Genomic DNA, 14,251 nt, shown 5'->3' on the forward strand with positions numbered 1-14,251 from the left:
TTGCAGGCCCACAGCAAGTGGGAGCCCCAGCCGGGCTGGCTGCCCAGCCTTGCAGGGTTGGGGGGAGGGGTCAATCCCCACCAAAGCAAGTATAGGCTTCAGAAGTGGTGCTGGGGCTGAAAGCTTTCTGGAACAAGCCCCCGTAGTGACACAAAGTCTGTTCATTCCTGAGGCCATGGAACTTGAGCCCCCATCTCTGCCCACAACACAAGAAGGCAGCTAACAGCAGTCCTGGGAATGCACCGACACAGCCATGTTTGAATGGGAGGCTCTCCCTGGCTTCTTCCTAGGGCTCTGCAGCTACAGGTACGTGCATGCTTATGGCTTCATTTGATCTCCTAAGGCCTCTGGGAAGTGCTGGGGCTCAGGTATGAGGGGCACATCTGGGGCTTGACTGAGGCCTCGCAAGTGAGGTCAGTTCCCTTCCAGGGGACCTCCACGGGCACCAGGAAGTCAATGGCCACTTTTGATCTTTTCTGTAAAAGGGAACGCCATACTCTTAACACAGAGAGCCAATGGTTTTCTTTAAAAACACTGTCTATTATAATCCCTCCAGAATAATTTGCTTCTAATTAGAAACATCCCATCACTTCAGTGGTGATTAATGCCTCTGGTCTTGAAACTGAAACATCTCAACTTCTGATTAAAAGACATGCTGTCCTAGAATGAAATGTGATTTCCTCCTCTCCCAGTTTCAGTGACACCTCCCTCCCCACCCCACCCCACCCCCAGGTTGAATACATGGGCCCAGCATTTAGTGGGAGAAAACAATGATTTGCACAGATCTGGAACTAGCTAATATCCCAGGAGGGCAGGCAGCTGCATGGCAGTTTCCAAACAGAGCAGAGCAGTAATACTGCCCTCAGCAGGGTTGGGAATGTGAAGTCGGTCTCTCGGATGGGATCCTGGTTAGGGTTCGGCCATTTGCCGAGGCTGGGGGAGGGAGAAGGGGCTCCAAATCCCCTCCAAGCCTGCCCTGCCTCAGCAAGGTTCTGTACAGGAAGGGCTGGATGCCAGACCCCTCCCAAGGGATGCTTGGTCCTTCTCACTTCAGGAAGTGCAGGACAGCACCTGTGTTGCATGTCTTTGGGCTGGCCTGTCCATCATCTCCCTGGAGATAGGCTTATCTTTCTCAACAGCACCTTAGGGCCAAGTGATAGGAGATTGCTTGGAAGGAAGATGTCAAAGTGTCCAGATACACTGGAAATCTGACAGTGTTCAGACTTCTTTCTACTTTCCTTTTGGGCAACTTGTTTGCTACCTTCAAAGTCTGGCATGTGGGAGGTTTGGATGCTGGTTACAGGAGCGTCATCCATGATGATTGGTTTAAAAGTGCACTAACCCCAATTGTGTGACAAGGGCACAGCAAAAATAACACATCGATCAGAAAGCAAATCCAGTCTGAACAAGTGAAAATGTCAGGGGAAGATCCATCCCCTGGAATCCACTTCTGTCGGCCTGGTCACGCAGTGAGTGAGGATAAGGGCCCCATGGGACCGGTATCCGTCCCAATTCTCCAGAGCAGGCACAGGGAAAAGCAACGGACAGATTTCTACTGCTGTGCTGGGGTGGGGGTGGGGGGCATGCCAGCCTACCCAGTGATGGCAGCTGAAGAAGGCAGTGGCAGTGAGGTGAACAGCTGGCGTAGGGTCTCTCGGTTCAGTTCTATGCAGTCCCCACCACCGCCAACCCTTGTTTCCAGTGCGTGCACACGTGCACACACATATATACACACACGCTGACTTCCAGGTCAGTGTCCCTGCAGTTCTCAGCCGGGAAGAACTAGTCTGCCCTGGGTCCTGGCTCTGGCCAGACCTGCTTGGGGGGGGAGCAGCTGGCACCAGTCCAGGCCCAGTGCTCGTCCCAAAGGCTGGATGCACACTGATTGGATGCCAACCCCTGACAACAGTCCAAATCTGTACATGCCCTTGATCTTTCTTGTTCTTGCTTCCAGGGATAGCTGATCAAGCTGGCTGTGGCAAAAGCAGGCACTGCGGCCTTCCAAAGCCCTACTGTCCTGAAGGCCAGGAGGTATTATTCTCTTCGGCTGGCTAGGAAGAGGAAGGCCAGCTAAAGGCTCTATTTTCCTGGAAGCCATGCCCGATGGGCTGTGGTGGGGGGAGTTTGCCAGAATGTGTGCCCACGTCCTCGGCTGAGGAGGGGGCCAAGTGCTGCATAGAACTCCTCAGGCACTATTCACATCCTTCCTTGGATGTTCTGCTGCTCCCAGGACCAGGAAGTACAAGGCACTTAGGAAAATAAAAGTGTCCACCTGGTCCTCAAAACCAGAACGATTAGGCTGGAGAAACCCAGGTAACGCCCATCTGCAGGGCACCACCCCATTATGGCGACTCTGGAGCCCTCACTCACTCTGTGTCCACCATGTGGACGGAGCTCTGAATTGGGGTTCAGAAGCTGGACTCTGTCAGAGAGGAGTGGCCAAGTCACTTAACCTCTCTGAACCTCTCCTCCCTCTTCTGTAAAACGGGGATAAGCACCCTCAAAGGAGAGGGCTGGTGCTGGGCCGCACAGGGGTCACTGCAAAGAGAAGCCAATGCTGGGGCCGCAGACCCCCCATGGGTCTGTGCAGCCCAGGCCTGAGCTGACCCCTCTCCCTCATCTCTGCTCCCTGCCCAGGGACACCTGTGGCCACGGGAGTCACCCTTTACTAGTACAGGCTGTATTTAGGGTGTGACCACAAAGACCCTTCAACTATAATGACAGCTTTATTCTAATTCACACCTGCGCGTATGGAATCCAGGCAACATTATTCTGCCTGGCCAGGCAGGTAAATTAAAGCATAAAGTGGCTGAAGGAGTCAGGGGAGCTGGAGGACCGCAGTCTGTGGAGATGCACCCGCCCCTGCCAGGCCACAGGTCACAAAGGCCATGTGTGGATATAGGCCATGTTGCCAGGTTTCTGTAGAAAGTTCCAAATCCAGATTTTCAGGTGAAATTTTCCCATTTTTAAATGTTAGCAATAAATTCCAAACTGTTTAAGATATTGCACAGGCCACACAAAGCCAGTGGCTCTCAGGCTGCCAGTGTGCAGCCTTCGAGCACAGATATCAAGAGAAGCAAACGGGGAGCTTCCAGTTTCTGAGACCAAAGGGAAACACACTCTAGGCTCTCGTTGGACGTTTTCATCAGAAAATCAGACATCAGAAATTTTACAGTGTTTGGGAAAAGGCTCTAGAAGACCCACTGGATGGCTCTCAGGGGTGACAATGGTATCTATCTCAGGTATGGGTCAAATATACCAGGTGAATGAATAAAGCAAGGTTAAACAGCAGAGAACAAATGCTGTTTACTTAAATTCTGTTTAACTCTCCTGCCCCAAGGCTCTGGGAGATGCTGTCGTCAGTCCTCACCCCAAGGGCCCTTTCTCCTCCTGCATCCTCCAGGCCCTTGACCAAGGGTCCTGGAAACAATGAAGTGCTATTTGCCCATAGCCCCCTCTGCATCTGCCTGAGGACAGACTCCCACCACTGAGTCTCTCTCAATGGCAGGGTGGCCAAGCCCACTGCAGGATGCACACGGGTCCCAGACTGGCACCCATTGCACCCCTTCCTGCTTTGGGGGCACTCAGTGCCCTTCTGAAGGCACACCATGTGGGGTCACCAGCAGGTGCAGAGTTGGGAGAGAAAGTGAATTCACCTGGTGAGACTGGGACCACCTTGTTAACTTGGGGCCCACAGTGAGAGAGCTGAGTTCCTTCCTCTTGAGTCGCAAATGCTGCCCAGGGCAGGATGGAAGCGCACACACCACACTCACCTTGGACCAGCCCCCTGTTCTCCACTCATAGCAGCCGGAGTAGTCCTCACAGGGCTCCTCAGCTCTTGGCCTCGTGGATGCGTCGCATTTTCCTTGCGAGTTGGTGCATGTCACAGTTCGTTTCTTTGTCCCTTTACCACAACTGGCAGAACACTGCAAGATACCATTCCAGAGACTGAATCCAGTCCAATCTGGTCAAGTCCATCAACACCTAAACATCTGTTAAGTACCTACCATGTACCAGACCCAGTGCCGAGGATGCAAGGATGGGGATGCTACGTTTCAGACCTCAGAAAGCTCCTGGTCTTTTAGAGTCTTATGCACATGTTCCGAGCTGGCTCCTCCCAGCTGGCCTCTAGGTACCCATGCTGAGCCAGCCTGGGGCAAAGGCACCAGTTCAGGGGGGAAAAGGAGGAGATGGAAAGCAAAGACACAGGTGACTCTGACATAAGGCGGTTGGAAAGCCCTGCAGAGAGCTCTAGCGATGGTTTTAATGTCAATGCCAAGAATGGTAACAGGGCAATGTTCCCTGTGCTATTTTTCTTCCTGGGAAACATAGCAAGAGATGGTGTGGGGAGGGGACCTGAATAGTGTCTGAGGGGTGACAAATGATGAGTGAGCCCTGAGAGTTCAAGATTCTCACGCCATCAGGCAGCACGATCCACAGAAACAGTGACAAGAGGTGGAGGGGTGACAGGGCATAAACATGGCAGACTTGGGGGTGGGTCTGGAGGCTGTTCCTGGAGTGTTCCCAGCCTACCCGCTGGGCTTGGGGAGGGAAGGTGCCTGGCTCGCAAGAGTGAGTGCTGAGTGCTTACCCACTTCAAAACAAAGCACAAGGAAGAGTGGACCCTTGACCTTGGGAGAACATGACTGACTTGACCAGCAAGCAGAGGTGACATGGCCTGGGAACCTGGGGAGCCCACCCTTTGATTTGTTGTGTGCAGAAGCCTAGTCCCTACCATGGAAGCAAATACGTAGCTCGCAGAGATGGTGGGCTGAAGGCTGGATTCCACCAAATGCACTGACATGATGAGACCCACTCTGCCTGAGGAAATTCTGAGGGGGATTTCCTCCCAGCAGCTGGGTCCCAGAGATACCATGGGGGGTGCCCAACAGCTGTAGTAGCACAAATGGAGCCCCAGCAACTCTAACTTCTGTTTTTACACTTGCTTGATTTACCAAAAATATGGGAGGCTACAGCAGTGATTTTTCTTGAGCTACAACAAACTTGACTTTTAAAAAGTTCCACTATGTCCACTGAAAAAATGCACATAAAGGACAAATGTCATTCTTTATACTTGTTATTAACATTTACCTCAAAATGCTATCTAGCTTTATTTTTCCTATGAATTCAACCTAGCTCTTCATCTGCTGGTCCTGTTCTTATTTATTTATTTATTTATTTGAGACTAATTTAGACTGGTTTGTTTTAGAAGAAATACACACGCTTCACAGGCAGTTGTGGTATAACCTGGGGGGAATTTGGAGAGCTCATGTATTTGATCTTCTGTGTGGGTTTTAAAGGGACTTCCTTGGTGCTCCATTAGTTAAGAATCTGCCTTCCAATGCAGAGGACGTGGGTTCAATCCCTGGTCGGGGAACTAAGATCCCACATGCTGTGGGGCAACTAAGCCCGCGCGCCTCAACTAGAGAGCCTACGTGCCGCAAACTATAGAGCCCACGTGCTCTGGAGCCTGCGCACCACAACTACAGAGCCCACATGCCGCAAGTACTGAGCCTGCACATTCTGGAGCCCACATGCCACAACCAGAGAGAAGCCTGTGCGCTTCAACGAAGAGCCTGCGCTCTGCAACAAAAGATCCCTCATGCTGCAATGAAGATCCTGCATGCTGCAAATAAGACCTGATGCAGCCAAAAATACATAAATAAAATATATTTTTTTTAATTAAAAAAAATAAAATAAAGGGACCTCGAATGCAAGGAGTCAGTCCCTGGCAGGCTTTACCCACAGGGCCTCCCAGGGCAGAATGGGTGGGGCCTGGAGGGCTGCTGCAGGAACCCCTGGGTTACTGCATTGAAGGCCCATCTTTCTGCTTCTCTATGTGGCAATGCTTTCTGACCATTTCATCAGCTCCACGCTCACCGTCTGCCTCACGGGCTCCTCCCTGGCAACAGCACCCATACCACTGGCTCCTTATGCAACTAGGGGCCTACTCACCACTTATGCCTGAGTTTCTGCTTGGTTTCTCTCTACTCTGTGTTCCTTGCCTCTTCCCTCAAATTTTAAACCCTCAATATCCAGCCTGTTTCTTGACCAAACCCTGGGCTGGCCCCTTTTGACCAGAAGCCTATTGGTTGGAAGCCTTCAGGAAGGGCAGTGCTGCAGGCTGGGGTCACCTTGGAAGGGACCTAGGAGGGTCATGTTCTGCTTCTCTCTTGGCTTCTGATCCAGGGATGGGAACAAGAAGTCGAGGACAGGAGAGAGCTGCTACCTTTCGCTTCCTTCTCAATATTTTTTTCCTCATTCTAATGAAGTTGGGAAGAAGTTGGGGAGTAGTGGTGACAGTGATCAACACTGCTGGCTGAATACAGGCAAGCCCATCAATAAAAACTCACCCACGAGAAATTTAAACCCATTCATTTCCAGAAGAAGAAATGTCAGAGGGGCTTCTGTACTTGGAAAAGTGGAAGGAATACCAGTTTTGTGAGCATCTCATGGAGGAAAGATTTGATTCTGAGTCAAATGTTTAGAAAAAAGCATTTTGCTTGAGCCTGAGCTGAGCCAGAATTAGACTGATTGGTGTGGATACTATTTCAGGATTAGGATTAGGCAACACATAGATATAGGAATAGGGATGGAGATATTTCTTTAAATCTTGCTCCAATTGTCTCACACTTTCCAAAATGGTGCTCTTCAATACTATAATGATAGTTGATTATGTCAGCCTCGTTTATTTTGTTAAGGAGGCATTTTTCCCCCATAAGAGACCTATAAATGGAAAATTTATGGTTTTGATCTGATAAAGCATAAATCTTGTTTGGATCAAGAACCAGGTGATCAAGGCCCTAAGGCTCATGGCAAGAGAGAGAGACTGCACACCTGCCCCTAACCTTCTAGCAGGCATCCCCCTCCCCAAAAGTCCATTGAATGTTAAACTTATGAACCTAGGTACATGTAAAGAAAAAAAATTTTTTAATGTTAAAACTCTGTCCTTTTCCTAAAATATCTTAAAGGATAGGCAAAAAACACCCGTCTTTAAATGGGTACACGTCAAGATCTGCCTAAAACGTAAACTCAGTTTTAGAACAGCCAAGGGCAGACTTTTCGTTCATTAAAAACGGGCTGAATACTTTCTTATTCAAAATAATTCCAACTGCTTGGCAATAAGAAGGAACTTTAAAAATATTTTCCACACTGAAGAGTGTCTTGGATTTAGCCTTTCTGACTTTCCTAGAACACGTTTGATGGAGGACCTGAGGGAAGCTTGCCCTTTATTCAGCTATTTTTTTTGTTTCATAGCCAAACAATCGAAATCATTAATGCAAACTCAATGCCAAGCCTTGAAGGATGATATTACTGAAGATAAAATATTTCTAGGATCAATCTTCAAAGTTAAAAATTAAGGCTTAATTGACCTCTTTCCAAAATGTGTTATGGCATGAGATTTGTAACCGGCTCACACAGTAAACGCTGTCCCTCCCAACATCCTCCTGCCTCTTGCAAAGGCAGCTCCACAAAGACTGCCATGGAACTGCAGGGAAGCCTTTGAAACCACCTTCCCAACCTGACCACCCTACAGTTCCAAAGTGCACAAAAGAGATTATAAGGTGTCTATTTGTCTACCTGCCTACCTACCTATCTCCTATGTAGCTATCCATCCACCCACCCATCCATCCATCCAACCATCCATCTATATTTACATGAGAATTTTCACAGGAAATGGGACCAAACAGTACTGTGATATACATTATCAAAAAAACACACTATCCATGTTTTTTTGGCCACGTTGATATCTCTGATGGAATTTGAGAATATGTGACTTAGAACATGGCTTTGAGCTCCTCTGGGGTCTGGCTAGGACTGTGATATGTGGGGGTTTGTCAAAAACAGCAGGGAGGGAAAGGAACCATTTTGGGGTTGCTACAAACAAGGCCCCGAGGCCCTGGTGGTGGTTCCAGCACTGGCAGCAGCCCAGGCACCCACCTGTGACCACTCTGACGCCTCCCAGATGGACAGGCAGTCCTGGCCTTCGCAGCTCTGCACTGCTGATGGCCGGGGCACCGGGCAGTAGAGGGGCCGAGTGGCGACGTGTGTGCCATTCTGCAGCTGGTACATGCAGGTCACTTCCCGGTGCTGGATGCCTTTCTCACAGGTCGCTGAGCAGGGGCTCCACGGGCCTGCCACCCACCTACCCGGAAAGAGAAAAGACAGTGAGAGAACAAAGGGCCTTCCAGACAGATGGTGGAATTGTGGGCCTGCTGTGGGAGGGAAAAAGACAGACTCAGCTTTGTAGTCGGCTTTGGAAATAATTCTGGAATATCAGAGCAGAATATCAGAGCTATCTGAGTAGAGTGGTTCAGTGGCCTACTCAGTAGAGAAATCTTTCTGCAACTGCCCGCATCCCCCGCCCCCGCCCCACGCCACAACGGCAGGCTGAGTTATTGTCCCTACATCCCCCTCTTGCTGTCTTGTGCCATCTTTGTTCAGTGGGGTGTGAGTGGATACGAAGCTGGCCACATCCCAGCAGAAGCTTTGAGTTACTATGTGGTTTGTCTCTCACTCTTCCTGTCCTCTGCCATGAGAACAGCAGGTCCAATACAGGGGCTTCCTGACTGCTGGGCTCTGTAATAGCATGATGCTGTTGTGCCCCACAGAGATATTGGGGCTGTTTGTCACTGCAGCAAAAGCTGACTGGCACAGCCCTCGACAAAGGACACCCCAGTCCCAGCTTAAACGCACCAGGACTCCCTGCTTTCCAAAGGGTGGCAGGCCCTCCTAAGCGGGGACTGTCATTCTTGAGGAGGCAACCTGTGGGCCGTGGGAAGACTAGGCTGCTGAGGCCATCAGCTGAAAGTGCTCAACTAAGACTTTGTCTACCTGCCTAATATTTCAATGATCCCAATTCTCTGTTGGCCTTAGGGTGCTGGAAAGGGGCTAGGCAGTTTGGGAATGATGATTTCTCAGGACACAAACAGGGCTTTGAATGCCCTTTTAAAGACTCTCTGTGCTCTGGCTCCTGGACGAGCCTCAAATATTCCCAGCTCCCAGGAGCTCACTACTTAACAAAGCAGTTCCATCTGGATGGTCAGCCCTGATAACCACTCAGTTCTCACATTAGTCAGACTCGTCCTAAATCCCACTTGAAACCAAATCTAATGAGGCCATCCCACTGTTTGGAAACATCTAGGTTCTGATGATGAGGCAGTGAATGAAACAAAGCCCTGCCCTCTGAGTCTTCCTATTCTAATGGGGACACACAGTAAACGGATGAACAATGTACAACAGAATACAACATAATGTAATAGAGTGTATATAACATATATGCAGAGAGAATATGCAACACCATAGTAAGTGCTTTAGAGAAAAGTAATACAGCACAGGGCAGATCAGCGAGGAGATGAGGGAGGTTGGCACTATTTTATTCAAGGTGTTAGGGATGGCCTGGCATTTGGGCAGCGACTGGAAGGAAGTGAGGCATGAGCCCTGTGATCTGTGGGAGAAGACTTGCAGGCAAAGGGCATAGCAGGTGCAAAGGCCCTGGTGGAAGGGTGTACTGGCAGGGCCGAGGGGCAGTCGGGAGTCCAGTGTGGCTGGGGGAGGGGGTGAGCAGGAGAGGGAGGGGCATGAGAGGGAGCAGGGGGAGATTACACAGGGCCTGGCTGGCTGCTGTGGCTCTTGCTTGAATGAGATGCAGTCCTGGAGGGTTTGGAGAAAGGAAGACACGCCTTCCAGGGCCACCTTGACTCTGTGTGGCTACCAGCCTACAATGGGTAGGGGTGGCAACAGGGAGAGTGGGGAGGAGGCTACTGCAATGGTCCAGGTGGGAGATAAGGGTGGCTTGAACCAGCTGGGGGTAGTGGAGGTAGTGGACTAAATGTTGAGAAGATGGGGCTACCCAGGCCCCTCCCTTCATCCCGACATGGTTTCTCCTTGTCCATTAGGGCAAGCTCAGGCCACCTCATCTAGAGCTCATCTCCAGTCCCCTTGGCAGAGCTCATCACTCTGCCCTTCATGGCCCAGGGACTAATGCTAGTGAAGCTCCTCTTGTCAGACCCCTTGCTCATGCTGCGCGGGATGGAAACACAGTGCTGGCCTCGGGATATGAGGACAAGTAACATACTGCCTGCAAATTGCTTATGGCAGCACCTGGCACACATAAGCCCTATAACATAACTAGTATTGTCATTATTTTGTGTTTCCTTGGTGGGAAATGGAAACTTCCCACATGCATGCAGCCTTGTTCCCATTTCAGTACCTGACAACTGCTTAAACATCACCGAAAGAATCAAACCAACTTCTACCCATTTTGTTCCCCTTTTAAGTTTTCTCTTCTCTTGATCAAAATAATTTGCAGATTCTCAATCCGTTGTAAGTCTCTAATCAGTCACTACTGTTCTTAAAATTGACTGATTTGTCATGGACAGTATGGTCCAGATGTGATCTGAAAGCAGCAAGAGAGAATGTGATGATTTTCTCTTTAAATGGGGACTTGTTTTCATGAATACTCCTCAACTCTGTACTATTTCTTTTCTTTTTTTAAAGCAACCACATTGTACCTCTGTTAGCGCCTACTATGTTTTTCTCTCTCATGAACTGACTCTCAGCCAGATCTCCTTTGTCCTGGCCTTTTACAATTAACTTTGTGAATATAAATGTTAGGTTTTAGGTTGAGACCTGTTCGGCATTATTGTGCTGACCCCAACTGTGAAATGGCTTAGAATCCTGCTCCTGTCTTTTGTATTTCCTGTGCTTCCCAGGGCCGAGCCTCGGAAGTGGGACCTCTATGTCACACACATGGGACTGTCACTGCCCTGGGCATGCATGCCATTGCCATAGGGTACCAGCATCTCCATTCCTGGCCACACAATCAGAGCATGTGTTCTAGGGAATGTGGACGCCAACTCTGTTCGCACAAAAGCCACATCCAGGACACCTGGGGGAATGGTGAACTGCTGGGAGGACTCAGCAGTCCTGCCTCGGGGGCTCCTCCAGCCCCATCACTGGCTGGAAAAGTCAGATCTGTGGGGGTCAGATTCCCGTAGAGCTGGGAGGGACCGCCAGCCCTCCAGGTTCTCCTTTCCTTTACCTCTGGTGTCTGGTGCTTTGCAAAAGGATGACAGAATGGAAAAGAGCCCATGCATCCCTCCTCCTCTTTCCAGAAGAATCCTCAGACCTATCCCCGCCTGAAACGCGTGATGAGCTGCCGACAAGAGGGCTCTTTGTCACAGGTGCACCTGCTTCAGGTTATCGGAGCTATTTTTCAGCTGGACCTTTTTGCTTCTGATCTTGACAAACACCTCAGTGAGGTATGGGGAGAAGAAGTGGCCTTCCTAAAACTTCATTTTTGGTGGCTGAAAGAATCCACTTCCCCTGAAGGACCCTGGCTGCAGGAGGCCCATCTAGGGCAGTGGGATGACGTCACACACCCAGACATCAGAGTAAAATCCCATTGATCCCAAGTCTAGTAACTTGGGAAAGGCCTGCAGTTCCACACAACAATGTATATTACAATTACAATGTAAGCCTGAGATTTTTTCACTCTTATCCTCTAAAAACCTTAACAGCGACATTCATTAGCCAAGTTTGAGTTAGCAGTCCTTCTTAAAAGCAATAAAACTGTAATTCTTGCTGAAACCACCATTAACACTTCCCTAATCCAGGCCCCTCCCCTGTTCCCACGGGGTCAGGACAGCCTCTCCTGTCCAGCACAGGTGTAGCTCCTCTGTACATACTTCAAGTTCAATCATTCTAATCAGGTACAGTTTTCCACCATTATCTGTGGTTTCACTTTCCCCAGTTTCAGTTACTAGCAGTCAACCACGGTCTGAAAACATTAAATGGAAAACTCCAGAAATAAACATTTCATAAGTTTAAACTGCACGCTGTTCTGAGCAGTGGGATGAAATCTCCCACCATCCCAATTGGTCCCGCCTGGGATGTGAACCATCCCTTTGCCCGGCTTATCCATGCTGTATAGGCTCCCTGCCGGTTAGCACAGGAAATACATAGTATATAAGTATCTATAGGGTTCAGTACTATCCTGGGTTTCAGGCATCTACTGGGGGGCTTGGGATGTATGGCCCGCAGATGAGGGGGGACTACTAGGCTTTGGGCAGCTCTGTCACTACCTGAGACCCTATATTCTTTTTTAATTGCTGCTGTAGCAAATTGCCATAAACTTAATGGCTCAAAACAGCACAGATTGATTATCTTACATTTCTAGAGGTTGGAAATCTGATGTGGGTCTCACTGGGCTAAAATCAAAGTGCTGGCAGGGCTGTTCCCTTCTGGAGACTCCAGGAAGACTCTGCTTCCTTGCCTTTTCCAGCTTCCAGACACTGCCCCAATTCCCTGGCTTGTGGTGCCTTCTTCTGCCTTCAAAGCCATCAACTCAGGCCGAGTTCTTCTCACATCGCATCACTCCAACCTTCTCTTCTGCTTCCATCTTCTGCTTTTAGGACCCTGTGATTACACTGGACCCACTCAGATAATCCAGCATAAGCCGGCTGATTAGCAAACTGTATTAGTTTGCTAGAGCTGCCGTGAAAAGTACCACATGCTGGGTGGCTTAAAACAACAGAAATTTATTCTCTTACAGCTCTGGAGGCCAGAAGTTAAAAATCAAAGTGTTGGCAGGGTGGGTTCCTTCTGAGGACTCAGAGGACTCTGTTCCATACCTCTCTCCTGGGTTCTGCTAACATCTTTCACGGGAGACCCATAACAACCTAATTCCACCTGTAACTCTAAGTTTCCTTTGACAAGTGACCTAACATTTTCATCCCACTGCTCAGAACAGCGAGTTCCAGGGATTAGGATGTAGACATCTTTGGGGGTCATTATTTTGCCTACTACACGCATCACATTAACAGTCCTGAGAAATTTTATCTTACGTTCAAAATTCAGTTTCTATTCAAGTCTTGATTTGGCTGAGACTTAAACTAGGTAAAGATCTCATGAAATCTGCTGAAATGTGACAGTCTCACAAAGAAACAATGGCATCTTCAGGATCGCATTCTTCTAACACAGTTATTTTATGTTGAATATAAAGTGAATCTCAAGTATAGATAACCAAAAAGAGTACACTGGTGGGTCATTTATTTTCAACAGCTTCAAATTGTAAAAACATGTGAGCTGTTGTATTTCAACACAACAAGTGTTCAAGATAACAAGTGGTCTGTCCGTGGTGTCAACTTTATCCATCTCCAAAATGGGTCAGTAGTAAGGATCTGGCATTGACTGAGCACCTAATCTGTGCCTATCTCTGAATCAGGAATGTTCCTTACATTAGCTACATTAATCAAAGTAAGGAAACTAGATGACTGTATGCGATTCTCTGAGCATCTGTTATAGAGACATGCAAATTCCAAGTATAGCATCAAATATGCTTGTAAAATACCATGTATTTTACATGTAAAATGTAAAATACCACAGCATGAAAAGAAGGATATGAAACAGTTCAAAAGCTCCAGAAAGCTGCAGGGCAGGTTAAAGAGATTTCTGCTGCTGGGATGGTTACTTTGTCCAACCTCATCTTATCTGTCCCCCAGACACGTGGGTATCAACTTCACACCAAGCCCTGAATCAAGGGCCAGGGCACTCAGCTCAGCGTCCCACCTTCACAAAGCTCAGTCAAGCGTGTGGTCCTTGGGGGAGAGGGAAGCGTATAAACAGGCAATGTCTTCACTACCTGCTAAGTGCACTGGAGGAAATGGAGCTTGAGTTGGGTCCTGAAGTCAAAGTGAAGTCGGCCAACCAAAGAAGCGGGGCTCAGTGCTCTGACAGAGAGCCCCTGCCCATGAAATGTTGAGGAACAGCTGCAAGTTTGGGATGGCCAATCCTTGGAGGGTACTTCCGGGTGGGTAGGAGCGAGGTTTCCTTGGGCGGTCTCCGTTAATCATGTGCCCTGGGGCAAGATGATGGCGTTCATGAAGGCAGTGGAGAAATGGAAAACAGGCACTGATACAAGATTATGAAACGGTTTTGACAGGGCTTTGGGTATGTGGGGTCATGGAGAGAAAGGAGGCAAGAATCAAGCTCAGGATATTGACTGGCCCAGAGGACGCTGGTGGTGCCTCCACTGGGAGGGAGAACACAGGGAGGGGAGTTGGCCTGGGGGCAGAAGGGTGGGCACCACTACGAAGGCGGCGCTGGGTCGCTGAGTGGTGCTGCGAAGGGTCTGCAGGTGCAGTTCTGGTGTTCAAGGGTGCTGCCTGATTGGAGACACAGGGTTGGAAGTCAAAAGCAATAAATCCTGGTAGACATCAAGGGTAGGAACAACTCATCCAGGGAGCTT

General features: G+C 49.1%; 1 protein-coding gene across 1 annotated transcript in view; it reads right to left on the bottom strand.

Annotated features, from left to right (window-relative positions):
• The window catches only part of ADAMTS17 (ADAM metallopeptidase with thrombospondin type 1 motif 17), a 348,762-nt gene that overhangs the window by 17,841 nt on the left and 316,670 nt on the right, over positions 1 to 14,251 (bottom strand). The window contains exons 20-21 of the mRNA XM_029239604.1: positions 7,942 to 8,146; positions 3,774 to 3,926 (exon numbers count right to left, since the gene is read on the bottom strand). Of these exons, the coding sequence (XP_029095437.1) occupies positions 3,774 to 3,926; positions 7,942 to 8,146 (358 nt within the window). The remainder of the gene's footprint in view (positions 1 to 3,773; positions 3,927 to 7,941; positions 8,147 to 14,251) is intronic.

The sequence above is a fragment of the Monodon monoceros genome, unplaced genomic scaffold, assembly GCF_005190385.1.
Source record: "Monodon monoceros isolate NGI ecotype Baffin Bay Population unplaced genomic scaffold, NGI_Narwhal_1 Super_Scaffold_21, whole genome shotgun sequence".
Lineage (NCBI taxonomy): Eukaryota > Metazoa > Chordata > Mammalia > Artiodactyla > Monodontidae > Monodon > Monodon monoceros.